Source organism: Narcine bancroftii, chromosome 6 (genome assembly GCF_036971445.1).
Source record: "Narcine bancroftii isolate sNarBan1 chromosome 6, sNarBan1.hap1, whole genome shotgun sequence".
Classification (NCBI taxonomy): Eukaryota; Metazoa; Chordata; class Chondrichthyes; order Torpediniformes; family Narcinidae; genus Narcine; species Narcine bancroftii.
The window spans coordinates 79283418-79307076 of record NC_091474.1 but is presented as its reverse complement, the minus strand read 5'-3'; the positions used below and the strand labels follow the sequence as shown (position 1 = coordinate 79307076).

The 23659-nt window shown below is 43.7% G+C and overlaps 1 protein-coding gene across 6 annotated transcripts in view; it reads left to right on the top strand.

Moving 5' to 3' along the window:
- lrmda (leucine rich melanocyte differentiation associated) overlaps positions 1-23659 on the top strand; it is an 860999-nt gene that overhangs the window by 506725 nt on the left and 330615 nt on the right. For all 6 annotated transcript variants that reach the window (XM_069885470.1, XM_069885472.1, XM_069885471.1 and 3 more), the window contains exon 4: positions 184-318. In XM_069885470.1, the coding sequence (XP_069741571.1) occupies positions 184-318 (135 nt within the window). The remainder of the gene's footprint in view (positions 1-183; positions 319-23659) is intronic.

The following is a 23659-nucleotide window of genomic DNA, read 5'->3' as shown; positions in this document are numbered from 1 at the left end:
ATTCTGACACGTGTTAGCTGTGAATTGCCCCTTCAACAATAACGTTGACATGTCCTGAGTGCAGCAGTAAATTTGATTGTCAGCTCGTGATGTAAATTATTTTTTTGGAACCCAGAGTGCTTCTGCATAAATGCTTTTTCATTAATGTGATTGAATCCTTAACCATAACCTTTGCCACATAACTGAATTAGACGGCCTTTTGGATCATTTAGCTGAAGTGGTTCCTTTACTTAAGTACCTCAGCCTCCTTGGGAATCAAGCCTGTCCCAATGAACTTGTGAGCCTTGACAATGATGAAAGTGACTATCAAAGATACAGGTTAGTCCTACTTGTTGCTGAGCAATTTGATGCAGTTACTACCTTCAGATCAATGTCTTTCACTCCGTCGCTGCAGAAATACATGAATATAAGTGAGGTTCCTTATTGGCTTTTAATGCCTCTTAACTATCAGCCACATTTATTCATAATGCATCAGTTATTAATCATTTAAATGACAGAAGTAACTTAAAGAAGTTATTCTGCAGCAAGTCTGCATGGTTCATTTAGAGCTGTCAGAGAGACATATATGACTGACAACCTTTGCAGCCTGGGATATAATATTTATGGAATGTCAAGCAGCCATAGATCAGAAGTACCGGTCGTACATCTTAAAAATAGCTGTTCATAATAAACTTCATACTTAGTTCTGACTTGGAAAAATATAAAAAGTGATGCAAAATCTTTCCCAAATTGCAGTAGGGCTTTGGAGCTTGTAGAAGGTATAAAGTAATGAGTTCCAAAAGTTGAACTTTCTATTGGAAGCAGAAATCATATAGTTATTCAATCAAAGAATTTGCTTTGTAAATACAAGCTTTTAAATTTAATTTAAACATACACTTTAAACAGGGCCACTTCAGCTCTTGAACCCGCACTGACCAATTACACCCATCTGACTGACAGTTTCCTGGTACGTTTCGAATGGTGGGAGGAAACCGGAGCCCCTGGGGTACACCCGCGCAGATACGGGGAGAGCGTGCACACTCCTTACAGACAGTGCAGGATTTGAACACCGGTCCTGATTGCTGGCGCTGCAGCAGCGTTGCACTGACTGTGCCGCCAACCGCATTTCAGATGTGACCAGTGAAATGGGCCGATGACCCAAATAGCAGCACCAGTGAAATGTGCATTGACCAATTTGAACGTTGTTTTAAGGTACTGACCACTGGATAGTCTCCAACACAATTGCATTCTGACAAAACTGACATGAAACTCTGGGAACCATATCCCAAAATAACTGCATTTTTCTTTGATATTGAACTTCACTTCTAAAATATTCAGTTTTATTTGGCAGACATTTACCAAACCACTACTGCATTTTAGCCCATTATCACTAATTATCCTGTCCCCACTTGTTTTCTTATTCCCAGAGAGGACTAAAGTCTCAGAGAATGTCACGCTTAGATTATTTTAAGTGTGTACTTTACCTAGCTTGTGATTATTAGGAAGCTTGGATTATCTGAATCAATAAAAATTAATTGCCCAAAATCTTAACGAGTTATAGTTGCAACCCTCTGAATTATGCAAAAGCAAAAGTCCAGGCAGTTTAAATTTCTCCTGACTTTGCTGATATTCCCTGTCACTGGTAGAATATTAACAATTTGGTCTCCGCATTCCCACTGTTTTGTCCAGGGAAGGCGGCCAGGATTCCTGATTTTCATCACAGTCTGAAATCGGTGCCAGCTCCTGTGGTAACGGTTGCTAGGCAGTTCCTGGGTGGACCATCTGGTAGTGGGGCGATAGCTTGCTCATGCAATCTTGGCTGCCACATGAGTAATGTCCATTTAAAGAATCCCTGAATGACATCTCACACCTGCAGAGATGGAGAGAAGTGTGGGAGAAATGCAGCAAGGAGAGGAAAACACATTAAACAGTGCAAGAGGGGAACAGAATTTGATACCCAAAAGCCTTGGTTCTCGCTAAACTGATTGCCATTCTTGGATAGAGTAGCTGCCAACTCTCATTAACCATGGATTTGAGTTAAGAGATCACAAGATATAGGAGCAGAAGTAGGCCCATTAACCCATCAACTTTGCTCCACCATTGTAATCATGAGCTGATCCATCCTCCCACTCCCCTGCTTTCTTCCCGTGTCCTGACTAATCGAATACCTGTCAATCTCTGCTTAAGTGCACCCAACAACCTCACTTCCACAGCCCCCTGTGTCAACAAGTTAGTGACCCTCTGAGTTCACGAGCCATGAGTTCACGTTGCATTTCAATAAGATCATGGATGCTGATATCAGATAGAATTGTGGCACATCCTGAATGTTGGTCTCTTGGAATATTGTGCACAATTCTGATCACCTCATGACAGAAAGGATGTGGATGTAATAGAAATAGTGCTGAGGAGATTTACAAAGGACATTGCCTAGATTGGAGAGAGAGATTGTGTGAACTTGGTCTTTTCTCTTTGGACTGACAGAGGATGAGGGGTGACCTGGTAGAGGTGTACAAGATGACGAGAGGCATAGATCCTGTAAATGGCCAGAAGCTTTCTCCCCCAAGGCTGAAATGGCTAACATGTGGGGGCGTAGTTTTAAAGTATTTGGGAGGAAGTACGGGGGTGGGGGGGCGGGGATATGTAAAAGATAAGTTCACACAGAGAGTGTTGAGTGCACTGTCAGTAAAAGTGGTGGAGGTAGGGCCAATAGGACCTTTTAAGAGACGAGTAGGTAGGTGCAAAGAATAGTGAAAAATGGAGGGCTGTGCAGTAGGGAAATTCTAGAGTAGGTTATTAGGATGGCACAACACTGTGGGCCGTATGGCCTGCACTGTGCTGTAGATTTCTGTGTTATATGAACAGGCAAGTCGAGAATATTAAAAGGACGGGAATTAAGAAGATCTGAACTGATGGGAGGGAAGGAAAGGGGCAGCATGATTGGCATAATGGTGAGCTCAACACCTTTACAGCACCAGTGATCGGGACCGGACCAGGGTTCGAATCCTGCGTTATCTGAAAGGAGTTTGTACATTCTCTCCGTGACTGCGTGAGTTTTCTGGGGGGGGGGGCTCCGTTTTCCTCCCACCCTTTAAAAATGTACGGGGGTGGAGGTTAATGGGGTGTAATTTGGGCAGCACAGACTCAAAGGGCCAAATTGCCTGTCTAATTTTTTTTTTTAATTTCAAAAATTTAGAAAGAGGGTAGAAATTGAGGAGAGGATGGAGAAACAAACAAAATGCTTGAGGCAGCGTCCGTGGAAGGTTTGATGAAGTGTTTCAGTACGTAATGTCGACTGTCTTTTGCCTTCCATGTATGTGGCCCTGACCCAATGGGTTCCTCCAGTGTTTTGTGCATCGAGGACTGTTGTGAAGAACCCTGTCCGTGGAGCCAAGCTCTGCTCAACTGTGAGCATCCAGTGCAGCACGATGTTGCAGGCGGTACTCTCACAGGAAGTTTCGAAAGGACCAACGGAGGTTGAAATAAAAGGCAGATGGAGTTCATTTAACAAATATGAGCTGACACATTTCAGCATATAAAAAGCAGTGGATAATAATTGAATGAAATAGTAGATGAAGCTTTGAATTTCAGTTCTACAGGAAATTACAACCAGCTCCTGAAATGGATAGAAAGAGAAAAAAGTGAACATACTAACTGTTGTATGCTATTTTCACAAAAATATGGACCCATAATTGGGTGTCTCAGAAGGACTCCCTCAATGGTTTTATTTCTCAACAATCCCACCATGTTTTGTCAAGTCAAGACACCTTTATTTGTCATTCATACCATGCACTGCGTGGAAAAGACGAGTTGGCATTTCTCCAGGACCATGGTACGACAAATCAAGGTGCCTTGACTAGACAAAACACATACAGTAAAAGTCCATGGTACACTATCCACATATGGTCTTGGAGTTCAGGAGCCTGATGCTTGGGGGGAAAAATGCTGTTGCACAATCTGGATGCAAAGGGCCTGAGTGCTATGGTAAGATGGCAGGAGGGAGAACAGTTTACTTGAGGGGCGTATGAAGTCCTTCACAATGTTTATTGCCTTTCACCTCCATCGAGTGTAGTAGACGTCCTTCATGGTAGGAAGAGAGCCCCCAATGATCTTTCCTGCTGACTTCACTATCCTCTGCAGTGTCTTGTGATCCGAGGTGGTCCAGCTTCCAACCAGGCAGTGATGCAGTTCCACAGGATGCTTTCAATACATCCTCTGTAGAATGTAGTGAGGATGGAGGGTGGGAGATGGACCTTCCTCAGCCTTCGTAGGAAGTAAAGGTTCTGCTGGGCTTTCTTGGCTAAAGAGCTGGTGTTAAGGGAGAAGGTGAGATTTTCCACCAAATGCACTCCAAGAAACTTGATATTCGTGAATTTTTCTCAACTGCGTGGTCTGAAGAAGCCAGTTTCCTTGTTGGTAAATTGGTCTCCTGCTGAGTCATGGAAACAATGTGAAACCCACCATTTCAGTTCCACAAAACATGCCAATACGTGGCGCAGTCAGCATTGGGATTAGTGCCACACTGTTACAGCGCCAGCAATGCGGGGTTCAAATCCCATGCTGCCTGCAGAGAGTTTGTATGTTCTCCACATGTCTACGTGGGTTTCCTCCCCCCCTTCAAGATGGGGGGGGGGGTTTATAGGTCAATTGCGTAGTATGGGCTCATGAGCCAGAAGGATCTGTTACCGTGCTATATGTCTACATTTTAAATTATATAAAAAAAACAATTTAAATTTAAAAATGTAAGAATTGTAAATGAATCTGGTCTGTCATAGTGGAGGCCACTTGATATCAGTTGAAGGAGATATTTTTGTTGGCTCTAATTGACTCCCCAAATATGAGAAGCAGTGGTGATGAGTTGTGCCTTATGGGGAATGATCTGTGGAATGGTATGAGTTCATTTGTACAGGGAGCCCTAATTAAAAGGATTAGACTGTGCAGTGTGCAAGTCACAGGAAACCTGGAATTATCCTGCAAGGCCAGGTGTGAAAAAGTAAGAAACTTCCAAAAAGAAATGGCACTCAGAACAAAACTTACACACTCATCACTGTTCATTTTGTCGTTGAACAGCATTTGACAAAAATAAATGTTTGACGTGAGAGTAACCCAGCTATCATGGGACCTTGATATTTGTGCAAAAAAAGTAGCACAGAAGCAGGCCCATCGGCCCTTCTAGGCTGTGCCAACTGCATCGTCCCATTGACCTGCACCCAGTCCATAGCCCTCCATACCCCTCACATCCATGTACCTGTTCAAATTCTTCTTAATTGTGAAAATTGAGCCCACATTCACCACTGCAGCTGGCAGCTTGTTCCACACGCCCATCGCTTGCTGTGTGAAGTAGCTCTCCCTGAACATTTTCTCTTTCACCCTGAACCCATGTCCTCTGATTTGTATCTCACCTAACCTCAGTGGAAAAAAGACTACTTACATTTACTCTATCCATCCCTCTCTTCATTTTAAACATTTCCATCAAATCTCCCCCCATTCTTCTACTCTCCATTGAAAAAACCTGCAACGGTTCCTGAAGACTGGGCAACATCTCTCTGCACTCTTTCAATCCTATCGATGTTGTTCAAGAAAAAGAACGGCATTTTGTTCCCAGCATGAGTGCACAAAGGTTCATCTAATAATGATTATGGAATCAAATTCAGTTTCATACTTGTAAGAGAAAAAATGAAAAATTCCAAATTTATTTAAAACTCAGGTCAATGAGGCAGAAACTGCCCACGGTGAACTGAGAATATCTGAAATACTCTGATGTTTTGCGGATGGCGGTTCCAAGATAAAGGACATTTGGATCATATACTGTTTTTCAGATATTACCTAATTTTGTGATTTCCTGTCGTATTTTAAGTCTGTTAGTGTATTGCCCACAAAGCAAGCTGCTTGGTCAGTCCAAGCAGGCCTGGGAATACACATATTGCTGTTGATCTTGGTGCAGTCATTGACAAACATTGTAAAAGGTTTCTAGGACAATGTGACCATGGAAAAGTAGTATCAGGTCAACTGGAAACCATCAAGTTGGCCAACTATTGTTGGACACTGACATGAGAGGCATCAGATACTGAGTACAAATGAATAATCATGTTTAGGTTAGTTGAATAACGCAATGTGTCAACATCATTATGCAATTAAACTTGAATAAAAGTTTCTCCAACTTCCTACATGATGTAGCAAAATTATCTTTATGTTCAACTTGAAGTTGTCTATCATGATCACCAATTTTATTTCAGGAAGCAAACCTTTAGAGGAAAAGAATGTTGTCCTGTGTTATTGACTTGGTCGGAAATTGGTTGGGTGGCATGAAGCTGAAAGAGAGGATGATAGGTGATGCAATTGGCAGGAGACCTATAAAGAACTGGTGCAATTTATAATTCACTCCGACGATGGGACACAAAGCATCTGACATAAGTTCACGATGACACAAATGTTGGCAGCCTAGCTTGACACATTAATAGAAGTATTAAAGGCAAAGATACTCATAATAATGAGGTGTACAAAAGCACAGCAAGTGGATTTCCATCTCGGAGATATAAAATAGTCTTTGTGAACTTCAGAACAGAATACTTTCTAAGCTGTAAAATGTTGGATGTAGTGAGGGTCCATGTACATGGTCATTTGGAGAAAATAATTAAAAAGGTGAATAGCATGATAACCTCAGGAGAATAAGAATTCAAGGAGTAATGGTTGTGCTACTGTTGTGTAAACTGTACAGGAGTTCCGCAAGCATCTTGTTCAAACACTGCTCCCACTTTCCATTGCCGAAAATGAGACCCTCTCCACTTCCCTCACTGTCCAGTTCCAAACTCACCCTTCCTCCAGCTATCAGTCAGTCACTCGCCTACTTCATGGGCAGCGATTGGAATTCCACTGAAGGAGGAGTGGAGTTGCAATGTGACCCAATGTAAACCTGGTCCCAAGTCAGGGCTAAGTGGGGCTGTCACTAAATCAATCAGGCAGCGCCCATGGAGAGACATGGATAGTTTTGGATCAGGACCCCTTTTTTTGGGAGACTGGGTGGTAAAGAGGAGATATTAAGCATAAATGAGGTTGTGGGATATAACAGGCAGCTAAATGAATGAAGATGGGAGGGTCGAGAGACAGGGCAGGAGGCCACTGGGGAATTGAGCAAGTGTGGGAGCAGATGAAGGACGGATGGAAGGAGTGAAACCAGATGACGCTTGCAATTGCATCATCGTTGATCGGTGATTTTAACTGGATGACCATATCACTATGGCCCAGAGTGCTTTGTCATGGTTCTTTTTAGCCAATCCATCCCCCACAATATTCTTTGGAAGTGTTATGGATTGCAAGAGGGTAACAACAAAAAGGTTAAAAGTGAGAGGAAGGCAAATTTCTACAGATGTGTGGTGTAAAGTGTGGTAACTGGCTGCATCACAGTCTGCTGTGGGGGAATCAATATCCCTGAGCGTAAAAGCCTTCCAAAAGGTCATGCACGCAGCCCAGGCAAACTCCTCCCCACCGTCGAGAACGTCTACAGGGAAGGCTGTTGTCAGAGAGTAGCAGCAATCATCAAGGATCCACACCACACAGCACACGCTCTGTTCTCACTACTACCATCAGGAAAGAGGTCTGGGTGCCACAAGACTCTCACCACCAGGTTCAGGAACAGGTGCTACCCCTCCACCATCAGACTCCTCAATCAGGGACTTATTTAAGGACTTTTGCATTTTATTGATGTTTTTATTTCTCTGTATTCCACAGTTTGTTTGAGTTTTTTTGCACTACCAATAAGTGGTAATTCTACCTTGCCTGCAGGAAAAAGGAAACTCAGGGTTGCATGTGATGTCATGTATGTACTCTAACAATACACCAGAACTCTTTATAGAGGGGGACTTTTTTCACGCGGAGGGTGGTGGGTGTAAAGAATGAACTTCCGGCAGAGGTGATGGAAGCGAGATCGATGTTAATATTCAAGGAAAAGTTGGATAGGTATGATAACGGGAGAGGTGTGTGGAGGGTTATGGGCTGAATGCGGGTCAGTGGGACCGGGTGGGAGAAGGTGTTTGGCCTGGATTAGTAGGGCCGAATTTGGCCAGTTTCTGAGCTGTAAATGGTCATATGGTCATAGGATCTGACGGGCAGGTTATTTTATCTCGAGAAAAGATGATATCTGAAAAACCCTGCCAGTTTAATGCATTGTCTGCCCTATTGCGGGGGTGGTACATTTGCATGATTGGCGTGTTGGTAGCAATGCTCCAATCAGCTTTTGTGCTTTATTCAATCTTTGGGGCAGTGACTTCAGGCCGCAAGAGGAGTGAATGTTAGAAACGTCTTGTTTTTCGCAATTACCAGCAGGAAGATATGCTGACTAGGAGAGGTGACATCCCAAGAGCCTATTTGCAGCAATGTTTTCATGATAGTCTGATGAATCTTTATTGGAAAAGGCATGAGGAAAGGCAAAGACTGACTCTTGACAACAAATCACGGGCACTGGTGATTCAGAATAAACGTGGATTTCATAGTACACATGTATCCCAAACTTCAGCCGCTTTCCAGTGGAAGAGCTGGGAGAATGCTGCTCCGGAGCTGGCTGCGGGTGTGTGGGAAGCGACATTCAGGGGGCAGCGCTGAAGATGCTGTTCTGGCACCTGAAAGGTCCGCAGCCGGGAGAGATGCCACGGAGCAAACGCCAGCTCCTGTTGACTGTGGCTGTAGTCCTGTCTGCTTTCAGGTGCCTAGGGGGAGCGCTTGGAAGCGGAGAATACACCTACCCGAGGAGGGTTGGGTAGGTACTCCTTGGGTCAAGGTTCTTCGCTTTCAGGTAGCCTCCCAACAGCCACATTTGTGCATTTTAGGTAGCTTTACGTTGGGGCATTCTGGCCACCTGAAAGCGGCTTTTGTTTCCTTCAAAGTTTAGATTTCAGATTTGTTGTCAAAGTCATTCATGACATCACATACAACTCTGAGATTCGTTTTCCTGCGGGCGAGGCAGAATTACCACCTATTGGTGATGCAAAAAAAAGCATACTCAATGGACACATATAAACAAATAAAGAAATGTAAATAAACTGCACAATACAGAGCAAATGTAGGTTCCATAAACTATCTGAAACCGAGCAATCAAAATAATATTTTGGCATTTTTTTCTTTAAATGTTACAAGCAAACAATGGTGCATTACTGTGCACAATGGTACATTACAGTGCCAACCATTGGATGGCAACTTTCTGCCATCTATTTTTCTCTTTTGTGAAAGCTGTCTCCGAGAATTAGTGGCACGTAATGTTTCCTTTTATTAATGACATATTTCAACAGGGTCTGTGTTCAAGCCATAAAACTTTAGTAGTATTTATAAAGCCCAGTTTATTCATGCATGGATCTTTGTGGTAGGCAACACAGGAAATTACATGGGAACTGTGGATGGAAATTCCAGACTTTGGAACTGGCCTCATCTGAAATAGTTTCCTGCAGCAGGACCTTTTTTATGTGACTGTATCATTTAAATCTTTGATTGAATTTGATCTCCTAAGAATTGTTCTTAAAATAAATGCAAGAGCCCAGATTCTGCAATCAGCGTTAAGCCAATAGGTCTTTGGTTTATTTAGCTGGACCCTGCCCCGTGACTTTTTTTGCAGCCTTTTTTATGCCCATTTATTAAAGACAAAGACCAATTCAGTGCAATGAATGATGAGGAATTTGTGGCAACAGGAAATTCATCAGTGCAGCCTTAACCAATCAGATCGCAGAATCATCATTGATCCTCAACCTGGAAATTTGATTGGAAGGCACCATGTTTTTTTTTTGTGGCACTTCATCCCACAAGGCTGCGCTGCCCAATTACTTAACCTACAACCCCCCCCCCCCCCAACCCCCAAATGATGGGAAGAAGTCTACGCAGACATGGGGAGAAAGTGCAAACTCCTTACAGACCCAAATTCAAATCCGGTTCACTGATGCTGTCATAGCATTTTTTTCTGTGCATAATCCAACATATGTGAAAAGGCTGCAGTCATAATCACCTTGAATGGAGGGGGAGGGTGGAAGGGCAGAGTGCCCGACTCCAGCTCCTGTTTCCTCTGGCCTTATGTAACTGATAATTGGAGATTTCTTGAAAGCGTTGTGAATTCCATCATTTGTATTCCTCTGTATGTTTGCCATGTGGCTGCCAATGACCGTGGGCATCTTCCCGATGCTTTGCTCTGGAGTGGCCCACACCATCCTCTGACGACTTTGGCCAAGGTTGGCGTTGGACTCAGTCAGGCCTCTAAAAAGTCCATCAAAATTCTTCTTTGCCCTGAGTACCTCTTCAGGGGACCCTGCCTCCCCTTCCTATATGATTGTAGTCTCCTGAGCTGCTCCTGTCCTCCAACCCCTATCCCACCCCCACCATCACTCCCAAGATCAGCCGTTCTCAACCTCTATGGCCTTCTCAGGACTGCTCAAAGTTTATGAGCCCCCTTCCCTAGGAAGCAGCCAAGTTTGTTGGTTTCTTCTGTACTTCTCTCCTACTGACTACATTAAAAATATTAAAAATATTTTATGATTGCAGCTGCTGTTCCCTCTAAGCCAGTGGTTCTCAACCTTTTTCTTTCCACTCACATCCCACCTTAAGTAACCCCTGTGCCATCAGTGCTCTGTGATTGGTAGGGAATTGCTTAAGGTGGGATGTGAGTGTGAAGGGAAGGTTGAGAATCACTGCTCTAGACCCAATTGTTACTGAAATATTTTGCTTGAGAAAAATTGTCATTGGCCCATTTCCTTTGGAGTTCTGAAACCGTGCACATAATGAGTCAATGAGGTACGATTAAAACAGTGGTTTTCAACCTTTTTCTTTCCACCCACATCCCACCTTAAGCAATCCTTTACTAATCACAGAGCACTGATGGTAGAGGGATTACTTAAAGTGGGATGTGGGTGGAAAGAAAAAGGCTGTAAACTATGCGCTGTGCACACGCAAGCGTTTTGTAGCCAGTACACAAAGGAAATTAATGTGCGCACAATAGTTACCTAAAATAATGTAGTAATTAATAATTATAATATTTGTTAACTATTTCTGTTAACTGATTAATTGGTTTTTCAAATACCATATTTGCACATCACTAATTACCTTGAAACAATTTCAAGTTTATATTTGCACAACGTAAGATTTTCATGCACACTGACTACTAAAAATCGGAGGGAACATTGAATGTGCCCTCGACCCACCTGGTTCTGAATGGACAGACTTTCCACAAAGAGGAAGCCTGACCTTGTGTTCCTTCCCCCCAAAGACCTTCCACTCAGCTACTGTTTAATCAAGCCATGGCAGTCGTGGAAGGAGTTCTTGGCCATTGTCTGACCCATGTTGTTTGCTCCAGTGTTTCATTTTGTGTAAAATCATTGTCAATGTTAACAGAAAATACTGAGCTATTTATGGTCATTTATTAAAATGACACGTTGCTGCTGAAGCATTGGAACATAGACATTCAGAAAGGAGAACCAGGGAATAGCCAGGTTGCTGATCATGCCTGATCATGCCTTGATTCAGCTTCCTCCCCATGAGTCAATCCTCTAGTTCAGCCATTCTCAACATTGGCCCTGCAGCCTCCCTCGGGAGAGGGGGTGGGGTCACAGCACATTTAGGTAAAAGCCTTGTTTTCTTCTCATGTCGGCTAGAGGGAAGTACAGAAGAAACAAAAGCTTGACTGCTTCACAGGCAAGGGGCCCCAGTATCTTTGAGAAGTGTCCTAAGGAGGCCATCGTCAAGGAAACATTGAGAATGGCAGCTCTTGTTCCATTTAAGCTCTTGAATGCCTCTAATAGTGTGGCTTCAACTGCTTTGCATGCTCAAAAATTCTGCAGGTCTCCCACTTTCTTCAAATCTGAAATGACAAACTCTTGTTCTCAGGCTGTGACCCCCCCCCCCCACCACCCATGCTCTTCTCTCCTGGCCATTGGGGACTTCCCTCCTGTCCCTAAAAAGTCAAGTTTATTATCATCTGATTGCACATATACAACCCGACGAAAAAGTGTTCTCCAATCCTCGGTGCAAAATATGCAGGCATACAACCAGACATAACACACATACCGACAAGCAATACATATGCAGGACACGTATCAGAGACGTAGAACATTACAGCACAGAAACAGGCCCCTTCGGCCCTTCCAGTCTGTGGTGAACCATTTTTCTGCCTAGTCCCACTGACTTACACCCGGCTCTCCGTACCTGTCCAAATTTGTCTTAAATGTTAAAATTGGAGCTGTATTAACCACTTCAGCTGGCAACTCATTTCACACTCCCACCACTCTCTGTGTGAAGAAGTTCCCCCTAAACTTTTCCCCTTTCACCCTTATCCCATGTCCTCTGGTTTGTATCTCACCTACCCTCAGTGGAAAAATCCTATCTATATTACTCTTTCTATCTCCCTCATCATTTTCTATACCTTTATCAAATCTTCCCTCATTCTTCTACACTCCAGGGATAATGTCTAATCTGTTTAACCTTTCCCTGTAACTCAGTTTCTAAAGTCCGGGCAACATCCAAGTAAATCTCTGCACTCTTTCTATCTTATTGATATCTTTCCTAGAGTTAGTGACCAAATCTGTACACAATACTCCAAATTTGGCCTCACCAATGTCTGGTACAACTTTACCATACACCATTTTATTAAATAAATAAATAGATAGATAGCCTGCAAGAAATAAAATGTCTTATCCTTGACAATTTTGTTGGTTTCTATAAAAACCCCTCTCGTTCTTCTCAACTTGAGTGACTCTCTGCAGAATCAACCAATCTCTTGACAAACATCAGCCCTGCAATCTCAAGAGTATTTAGCAAAATTGAAATCCAAGTTGTACATTACTTATGATTGTACTTCAAGTCATTTTAAATTGTTGCAGGAGGAAACTTTCAATCTTCACCATGATCTTGTGGCAAGTGCTGTTTCCTTTATTCACATTGAATTATTGCTTAAGGAAATAAAATGAATTGAGAAAGAAATGTGGATTTCCATGAAAGAAAGTAAGGATGTAAAATTAGTAAAAACTTCAGTGATTTGAAACCAGTGGTTTCAAACTTTTTCTTTCCACTTACATTCCACCTTAAGTAATCCCTATGTCATAGATGCTCTGTGATTAGTAAGGGATCACTTAAGTTGGTGTGTGAGTGGGAAGAAAACATTTAAAAATCACTGCTTGAAACTATTCGATTCATAAAATACAGTACGACTCCGATTATCCAAAATCCTCATTTATCCCAAAATTCTTTTGGACCTGGAAGTGGCATCAGTTCACCTCCAGAAATTTTTGGAAAATATGGCTTTATGAAACAATCAGAATCGTTCATTTATCTGAAATTTTTTCAGAGCTGAACTGACCTCACCCAACGTGAAATTAGAACGATTGTCCTTGTTTTGGGTAACTCTTTCCCCTCTCTCTTTCCATTTCTTCTTTACCTTTCCTGATGGACTTTTATCGCCAACTCTCCCTCTCAAACTGCATGTTGCTGTCTCCCAGCGGTCGGAAGAATCCCTTGTCCCGGTGTCATCAAGGAGAGTGGCCTCCCGGGCAGGAGAGGGGCCTCTAGCTTAGTGATGTTCCCTTCCTTTCCTTCCTCCCTTCTTCCTCTCCCATCCCTCCCTCTCTTTCCTCCCTTTCCCTCCTATCCCCTTCCCTTCCTCCCTCTTTGGCACACATCAGATCGCCTCACAGACTCCAGACCTTCCTCTCAGTCTGCTACGGGACATGCACACTAGACTTCCTGTACGAAGTCGGAACTCGGGAGCTCTGGTCACCAGAGTTCCCAACTCAGAGTCAGAACCTTTCCTTTGGCCTACACTGGAGCTCCCAACACTGACTCCGAACCTTCCCTTCAGACTACTCCTGAACACGCACACCGGATGGGTATTGAGAGCTCCAGTGTAGGCTGAGGGGAGGTTTCGGAGTCGGGCGTCGGGAGCTCTGGTGACACTGAGACCACAGATGTCATGTGTGGGAGGGCCGTGGGTTTGGGGGTGCTGCCAGGCTGATAATGCGGGGGGGGGAGCAGCTGCCAACCCCCACCAAGCTATGCCCCTACTTGGGCTCCCATGCAGGAGCGGGGACCTCAGGCTCCAGGCAGGAGCGGGACCTTGATGTGGAGGTGTCGGTGATTAGCTGCGGCAGCTGGGGGGCGGAGTGTGCGCAGGGGAAGACTGGGTCTGTGTCAGGCTCCACCATGAAGAACCAGGATGCCAAGCCAGAACACCCCCTGCCGGTACAAGCCCATGGGAGACAAGAGCCAGCCAACTCGCCAGTGAGTGTTCCACCAGCCCAGAAGCCTCCTCGGAGATCAGCGGCAGAAGTGGGTCATGTCAGGTATTGGCAGTGGTTGGGCGGTCTCAGTAATTGGTGGCAGCGTTGGGGACGCGTCGGGGATTGGCTGCGGCCAGCATTTTTTTGATTAAAAATTAAACATTAATTTAATGCTTAAAAAGCTTTCGCTTGTTGTTTGTTGTTATTTAAACACTGTAACAAGAGATTTGCTGTTGCTACTGGGCTGCTTTTAAAAAATGGCCAGTTATCCGAAAAATTCAATCATCTGAAACAGGTCCAGTCCCGACCATTTCAGATAATCGGAGTTGTACTATATAAGTCTTGTGGGAGAGGGCAAGAATTAAAAATTAATATTGTTCAGGGTTTATTTGAACGAATAAAGAAGAACACTTTTACCTCCCACTTTAATTTGTCCAGTTTTCTCTCAGCTCTTGGCCCCTCCCAAGCCTTCCCATCCCACTTTTTGTTCTTCCGATCTACCCTTCCCATTTTAGTCTTCAAAGGGTCCTGACCTGAAACGCTGACCCATCTTTTCTCTCCATGGACGCTGCCTGGCCTGCTGAGACCCCCTTTTCCTTTGTTCATGAAAGAAGGACTAACAAGTTTAGTTCTAAATGGGATTTGGTGAATTTGGAAAGCCCACCATTATCATTCCCAAAATACCTTCAATCCAATTTCATGAAGTACTGCTGTACATAGAGTGAAGGTACTCCTACAATAATGGTTTGGAAGTTCCAGTTGTTTGTCTCAGCGATGAAAAAGGCACAGAGGTATTTCCATGGTCAGGATTGTTTGTGACTTGGAGAGGAAATTAGTGATGCTACCGTGCTCCTGCTCTTTTTCTCCAAGTGGGAAAGATCACGTGCTTAGTAGCATTGTCAAGAAAAAAAATCTTTGAGAACTACCTTAGCAGAAACATATTGCTGGAGAAACACAGCAGGTCAAACTTTATAGAGCAAAGATAAAGACGTGTAACCAACATTTCGGCCTTGAGCCCTACGTCAAGGTATGAACAAAATGTAGGTAGGCACCTGAATGCCTGGTGGGGCGGGGGAGGAGCACGGACCCATAAGGTGGATAAGGGAGGGTGGGCATGCCAGCAAACAGGGAGACTGGGGGATGTAGAGGTAAGGGGGTAGAGAGCTAGAGGAAAAGAAGACAAAGGGAAAGGGGAGAATGGAAAGTAGGCTGGCAGAAATCAGAAAAGTAAATGTTAATGCCGTCTGGTAGGAGAGTGCCAGGACAGAATTTTAGGTGTTGCTCCTCCAATTTACTTGTTGTGGGAGAGGGGCATGAATCACTTAACATCCAAGATACGTTCTGTGGAATAGGACATTATGTGATTTGGATGTTGTGCGAACACCATATTATGGTAACATGGGCATTTATTATGACTATCAAGATATATGTATTATAGGTTATATGTGTACTGTACCATTATACCCCTGGCTGTGCAATTGCTTTGTATACAAGAGAGATGAGATACATGTGATGCATGCGGGAAGCTGTTGCGTTCACTACATCTGGTGACATCCACTACGGCCCGTTCTCTGATCAGGATTTCTGACTAATATATTCTTATGGGACCATGGACATATATACGGTCAGACGTTGCCTAAACAGACATTATGCGGTGCATGAATGTACTCATGTAAAAATCAACCCCCTATTTTTGGCCAAAAAATCTGGAATTTTCTACATATACCTTGTGTCAAAGTCGACCCTAGTCTCTCACCTCAGCCCTGGCTGGCAGCGAGCCAGAGCTCCCAACACTTCTGTCGCGGCCTCACGCCTCCCCCCAACTCCCGGGTTGCCCACCTGTCAGAGCTCTCGATGCCTCAGCTGCAAACTCATGCCTCAACCCTGGTCAATCACCTCTTGTTACTCCTGACGCCTCCAACATGCACTCGCGCCTTGGCCCTGGCTCCCCATCCAGCAGAGCTCCTGAGGCTTCCAACATTGCAGATACCGCTGTTCTGACCTCCCACCGTGGTGGGACGTGCATTTTGATGGATAAACTCTGTATTGTTACTTTAATGCATGATGTTTTTTGTTCTTGTTTTGTTTAGAGCAGCGTTTCCCAAACTGGGTTCTGCAGAGAAAATGGCTAGTAACATCTAAAACTTGTAATAACTGTTTTTATTTAATTTAAATCAAATTACTTTTTTTTTAAAACTTGTGCTTCTAAACAGTTGCCTCAATGCAAACAAAACAAAATGCGTCTTGAGGCCTGATGTTTGTCAGTATAGACGTCAGGCCTCAAGACATCATTTTCAACCAAAGAGACTCAGATTTATTTTGGCACATTTTTAAAATTTAAACTGCCTCCCCGCTTTGTTCACTCCCCCCCTTCCCACTGAAATTGATGTGGAAACTGGTGATGGAGTCATCGTGGGTGCCGGACTGGTGTTGGTCAGGACCGGGATCTGCGTCAATATCTGCGTCGGGATATGGTTTAGCCATGGAGGTGTTGGAGCCTGTGGGCGGCTGGGGCCAGGATGAAAACCCAAGATGGAGGCGTCAGGAGCTCCACCTGCGGGTAGCCGGGGTCAAAGTGGATACCTGGATCAGAGGCATTGGGAGATCTGGCCTGCGGGCGGCTGGCGATGGGTTGGAAACCCACTTCTGGAAGGTTGGAGATGGTGGGCATTTGGGGTCTGGGAGGTCGGTGATATTGTGATTTACAATTTGGTTCATATTCAGTTGAAACAAAATAATCAAATTTTGAAGAAATGTGATTTTGCAAGCACTGCCTCAGATTGCTTACTGTTTAAAAAAATAATAATTTAAATTAGACTCAACCACGCTCGAACCGGAAGTTGATGCCATTCTACTTTGGGTCGGCTTCCAGTTCATAACTGCGGGATTCCGTGGTTTCCATGTGCTTCCCTAAAGGGTTCCATGAGCTAAATAGTTTGGGAAGCCCTGGTTTAGATATCGTTTGGACTTCTGCCAATAGTATTTTGGATTCTAGTGTGAATTTCAGCCCCTCAGCGCCATAAATGTAACATTAAAAAAATGGTCTGCAAAATTTGACTTTTACTCGACTAAAATTAGAATTATTTTGGTGTTTTTCATAAATTGAGCACAAAGAGAGAAAAAAAATCAGAATATGAGTGGATAACTGAATGTTGCCACTCAGAAGTGCCTTGCCCAGTGCTGTTAAAGACTGAGAAAATATTGGGATTCAAATTAGTTCCAAATGCTTAACTCAAATTGATTTACCTTGGAGCAATGGCAATAAAGATGAAATATATTATTGGCTTCATGGCTGGTACTTATTTTGTATATGATGCTGACGGTTTTTTTTGTTGGAAGGAAAACTAATGGAGCATTTAATTAATTCGATATTTATTTAAAATTAGCCCATCTCCCCTGGCGTTGCTCACAGTAAATTGGGAAGATGTGCTGATTTTTGAGAGCATGTATTTTGTAGGATGGAACATGTGTGGTACAAATACATAATTAAAGACGGGAGTCGTTGTAAAAGGGGACTTCCTGAATTTGGTTAGCGGTACTTAGTTGTTGCTAAGAAACAAGGCTGGTACCGATTTTCAAACCTCTTGCTCCTGCCTTTGAGGAGAGGTCATCCAATGAATGTGGGACAAAAATATTTCAGAAAAATACTACACGTTCATTGACTGGTTCGCAATTCATTTCATTAAAGTTTTATTTCCATTTTCATTTACAAGATACTTGAAGCAATTAAATGAACATGTCACAAAATTCATTGTTTTGCAGCAGCAGTATGTTATATAAACCACCTTACAAAATAAATTAAGGAAAGTAATGCACAGAAAAGTCAAAATCAGGCACTCTCTTTGGTTCATTGAGCATTCAGGAATCAGACGGCTGCGGGGAAGAAGCTGTCCTTGTGCCACTGAGGGCTCATCTTCAGTCTCCTGTACCTTTTTCTTAATGGGAGCAGAGGGAAGAGGGCCTGGCCTGGGTGGTGGGGGGGTCCTTGAGGATACAGGCTGCTTTCTTAAGACACCACCTCTTGTAGATGTCCTTGATGGAGTGAAGTGTGGTGCCCGTGATATCACTGGGTGAGTTAACAACCCTCTGGAGCTTCTTCCTGTCCTGTGCTTTGGCACCTCCAAACCCAACCAGCCAGAATAGAAACATAGAAACATAGAAGATAGGAGCAGGAGTAGGTCATTCGACCCTTCGAGCCTGCTCCGCCATTCAACGAGATCATGGCTGATCTTAAAGTTCAGTACCCCGTCCCCGCCTTCTCTCCATAACCTTTAATACCCTTATACTGAAGAAATAGATCTAATTCCCTCTTAAATAGATTTAATGAACCTGCCTCTACTGCCCTCTGTGGCAATGAATTCCACAGATTTGTATGCTCTCAACAGTACACCTGTGGAAGTTTTTGAGAGTCTTCGGTGACATACCAAATTGCCTCAAACTCCTCACAAAGTATATCCACTGGCGAGCCTTCTTCGTTATTGTATGGCAGGATAATTATGAGGACAAGCTGGACTAAAATAAATTTAATACTGTGTCTGTGCATATTGGTTCTGTTTAACTAATATGTTTTTTTCTATTGAATTTTGGAAGCATTGGGTGAAGAAAGATGGTGTTTGGCATCAGAACTTTGCCTGGCTGGTGATGAGAGGAACTCTCCTGGTGAGATCCTTCTTGTACAACCAGAAATCACCCACAGCTCATGTTCTCCCTGAGATGACTGTGCTGGAGTGGAGACAGTCGCCCACCTCTTTACAGAATGCAGATTCACTAAGAGTTTGTGGAGAAGGATGCAAGGGTCCTTGTCACAGTTCATCCCTAGCGGTCGCGTGGCAGAGGTCTCTTTGATCTACAGGTTGTTCTCGGGGTCGTACACAGAGTCAGACAACCGGAACTGCTGGAAGACTATCAACCTGGTGAAAGGTGCACTTTAGTCGGCCTAAAACCTGTTGGTCTTTCAGCACACGGAGATGCTGGTGAAGGAATGCTGCTGACTGGCACATTCCAGGTTGCAGGAGAACATACTGAGAGACGCACTGAGGCTTGGTGTAGAAAACACGAGGACTCTGTGGGTAAGGACCAGTCTAGAGTCCTCCTATTACCAGGTATTGAGGGGCTGAGATCAAGGGGAAGCCCCTCAAACAACCAGAGGTTAGCATAGCGGTTAGTGCTAAGCCGTTACAGAGCCAGTGACCGTTTGAATCTGCCGCAGTCTGTAAAAAATAAGTTTGTACATTCTCCCTGTATTTCCATTGGGGGCAACCAATTCCCTCCACCCTTCAAAATGAATGGGAGGTTGTTGGTCAATTGGGTGTAATTGAGCAGCATGGGTTAGTGGATCAGAAGGGCCTGTTACCGTGCTGTGTATCTAAATGATTTTGGCTCTGTAAAAGGAAACAGAGGGAAGGGAGAGAGCAGATGTCTTCCCAGAGGGAAGTGGGGTTGGGTGCAAAGTCATCAATGTTTATGCCATCCGGTTGGAGGGTGCCCAAATGGAAGGTGAAATGTTTTTTCTCCCATTTGTGGGTGACACACTCTGTTTGTTCTGTTTTTTAAAACCCATAACATTGAAGACCTTAAACTAAAATGTCAAAGGAAATGAACTTGTTTTTTCCTTCTTCATCTCCAGATAGGGTATTCCCCATTCTAGAGAAGGGTATTGTTTGCCCTTCATGTGCTGTAACAGGTGCAGGGTTATGGGTGGACTGACACCTGCCACCTCACACGTCCTGGACAGCACAAATCCAGGCCCAAAACAACTGAGCACAGGCAGTTCCCTTCTGAACTCCAGGCACAGCCGTCATCGTCGGCATGAGTGGAAAACGTTTCATCTGTAAAGAGTCGACGTCATGAACAGGTTGAGGCAGTTTTTAGTTTGGTGTTTAAGCTAACACACAAGGAGACTTCTCCCCTTTGTATTGTTACGACATCCAGGCCAGAAAAATCTTCCACCCTCTGCTGCTGAGGCCTGTACAATAAGTGCACTGAATACTGAGGGGCCGGACATTTCCAACATTTCTATTTTGAATTGCCTCCACCTGTGTTATTTTCCTTCATAGTTTGTGATTGAGTAAACTCGATCTTTGCATTATGATATGGTGTTCAGTAAAGAAACTCAATTGTTTATGTGTCTACAGACAAACCTCTGGACTGAGATGGAACCAGATCTCCCAAGTCTTTTGATATTAAAGCAAATTGAGTGATGCTCTGAAGCACTTGGCTCTATTTATATTTTCCTTCTTAGCCCACCCATCCACCAATCATGGTTGAACTTCCCAAGATCCATTGTAGGAGTGTACACAGGCAAAATTGACTGAGCCCTGTATGGGGGTTATTGAATCAAATGGCCAAGATCTCGGTCAGAAAGGTGGAATTTTAAGTGCGCGTTGTTAGGGTATCGTTATGTCTGAAGAAGTGAAGAATGTCAATTATGCAGCCGTGTGAATTTGGGAAGATATCTCAATTTAATTTAAATTTAGAGATTCAGCACGGTAGCAGGCCCTTCCGGCCCACGAGCCCGTGTCAACCCGATACACTAATTAGCCAACAAACCCCACACGTTTCTGGAGGGTGGGAGGGGGAAAAAAAACCCGTGCTGGTTACAGGAGAAAGACAGCGTTGATTGGAACCCGGGTCACTGCCGCTGCAATAGCAGTATGCTAACAGTTACGCTCTTCACTCACGTGATGTTTATTGAAACAAACTGTTTCAACTCAGCAATGTTTGCACTCCCTTGTTTTTGACTCAGTGTTCATTGTCTGTTTATCCTTTTGAGAAGTATCTCAGAATGCCTCTCTACTGTTTAGACTTTGGGTTTTTTTGTGTGTTAATTTTCTAAACTCCAGCTGGACGCTGCTGCCTCTTGCGGGGAGATCACATTCCTCCCCTCATTCCTCTTTCACAACCAGCGTGGGTCAAATCTCTGGAGACAATGCTGAGTTTTCAAAGAAAGTGCACTCATGAGCTTGAATCAGCAGAAAATCTTCCAAGATCGTAGTCTCGATTTCTGGCATTCTGCCAACTGCAGACAACCATTTCAATAGTGTTCCTCACATACGTACATACAAAATTAAACTGCGGAGGCAAGTGGCAACATACCCATCCAAATAGAAATGACTGGCTTGACAGAAAGGCCTAATTATCTCTCAAAAATATGTCTTCCCAAACCACAACTCTTCCCTTTTCAGAAGTGGGAATTTTATTTGCAGCTCATTGTAATACAGCAGATATTGTTTTATTTCCCTCCTGCATCTTGACCTCCCAACTCTCAGCAGTGAAGAAGTACAAAACATTACGGAAATAACTTCTGCAAAGTTAACTTTGGTTTTGCCTGCTATTAAGATGTGGCATACCCGTGACAGTAAATAAAACAGAGAGACGAAAAAAAGCTAGGAAAAAAATCAGTGGTTCTCAACCTTTTACTTTCCACTCACATACCACTTTAAGTAATCCCTATGTCATCGGTGATTAGTAAGGGATTGCTTAAGGTGGTATGTGGGTGAAAAGCAAAAGTTTGAAAACCATTGTTTTAAACATATCTAATTATCTCGTTATGTTCACAGTTTCAGAACTCCAAAGGAAATGGGCCAATGACAATTTTTCTCAAGCAAAATATTTCAGTAACATTTGGGTCTAGAGCAGTGATTCTCAACCTTCCCTTCTGATCCACATACCACCTTAAGCAATCCCTTGCTTATCACAGAGCACCGATGGGATAGGGATCACTTAAAGTGATGTGTGAGTGAAAAGAAAAAGGTTGAGAACCACTGAGCCAGACATACACTCCAGCCAGATGGCATTAACATTAACTTTTCTGATCTCCTCTTCCTCCTTTCCTGTTCTCCCCCCTCCATCCAGCCATCTCTCCTCTCCTGGATCATTGTTGTCCCCTCCCTCCCTTCTCCAGCTATCACCTCCTCCCACCCACCGCACCCTCCCAAACTCTCTTGTTCGGACTCATTCCTTGATGAAGGGCTCAAGCCCGAAACGTCGGTTATGTATTTTTACCTTTGCTCTATAAAGGAGCAACCTCCTTTGAAGAAGACCGCAGAGCCCACGTCACTGACAAAAGGCAAAGGAGGAAAAACCCAACACCCAACCCCAACCAACTAATTTTCCCCTGCAACCGCTGCAACCGTGTCTGCCTGTCCCGCATCGGCTTGTCAGCCACAAACGAGCCTGCAGCTGACGTGGACATTTACCCCCTCCATAAATCTTCGTCCGCGAAGCCAAGCCAAAGAAGATAAAGGACACTGTTTGACCTGCTGAGTTTCTCCACAGTCTCTGCAGACTTTCATGTTTTACCTCGAGATACTGTATACTCAGCATTTACAGAGAGAGAATGCTTTGGGCTATCGGTACATCCTGATGAAGTTGTTGACCTGAAACATGAACACCATTTCTCCACTGATGTCTCCAGCACTTTCTGTTCAGCTCCTCAGCATCTTCAGCATTTTACTCTTGAGGCCCAGCCCTAACTCATCCATTTAGTTCTCAGGAAATTAAAACGTTCGGCCACTGATCACTTGGATGATGAAGGACCTCAGCCAGGCTGACTTTGCATTATCTATTAACTCGGTTGAGTAAACAGCTAGCGTTTGCCTGAAAAACACCTGCCAATAGAATGAGGGATTAAAAGAAATTATGCCCCCACTGAAGGCCATTCCTTGGGAAATGAAAATATTGAGTAATAAAAGTCACAGAAAGGAGCAGAAGTGTTCAGCTCCAAATAATGGATTTCTCTCAGTCTCATTACTTTATGTGAAGCCAAGCTTTGACTACATTGCGCCTTCTGTGAAAGGTTCAGGAAATCCATTGAGTGCATTCACTCATTTTTTGTGGGGAAAACCATTTTCTTTGTGTTTCTTTTTAAAAAAAGACATCCATTATATCTAAATGGCAGTTGAAGATCTTTAGTTTTGGCATAGTGTGACTGAATGTACCAAATACAAAGGACCATAATTTGCTGTCAAGATCTTGATGAGGCTAATGGCAGTCACGGATATTTATGTGCAATCACTGAAGCACTTAAGGTGAGGGGAGGCTCAGAAATCCACAAGTTTCTCTCAAAGAAATACCACGGTGCCATTTATTTCAAAGACAGCAACTTTGCTATCTCCCCCAAGTGAAGCTGATTCACTTGTGAGGAATGTATGAATTAATCTCATCACCGGACATTAATTAAATATTTTATATTTTACTCCCCAGTTCCTTTTGACAACATGATGTGTTAATTCCTGCCCCATACATTCTGTAAAAGATGTGGAGTCTCATTTTGAGACGTGGTGTTGCTGCAGCCATATACAATTCAAGCACTGTTGTGTATATGTGAAATTGTCGATACCGTGGAAAGGTTGAACCCCCCACCCTATATTTTTTAGATATCACATGTAAAAGTTGAACCCCACACCCCCTCCTATTTTTGGCCACGGCCGCATGCCCACTGGAAC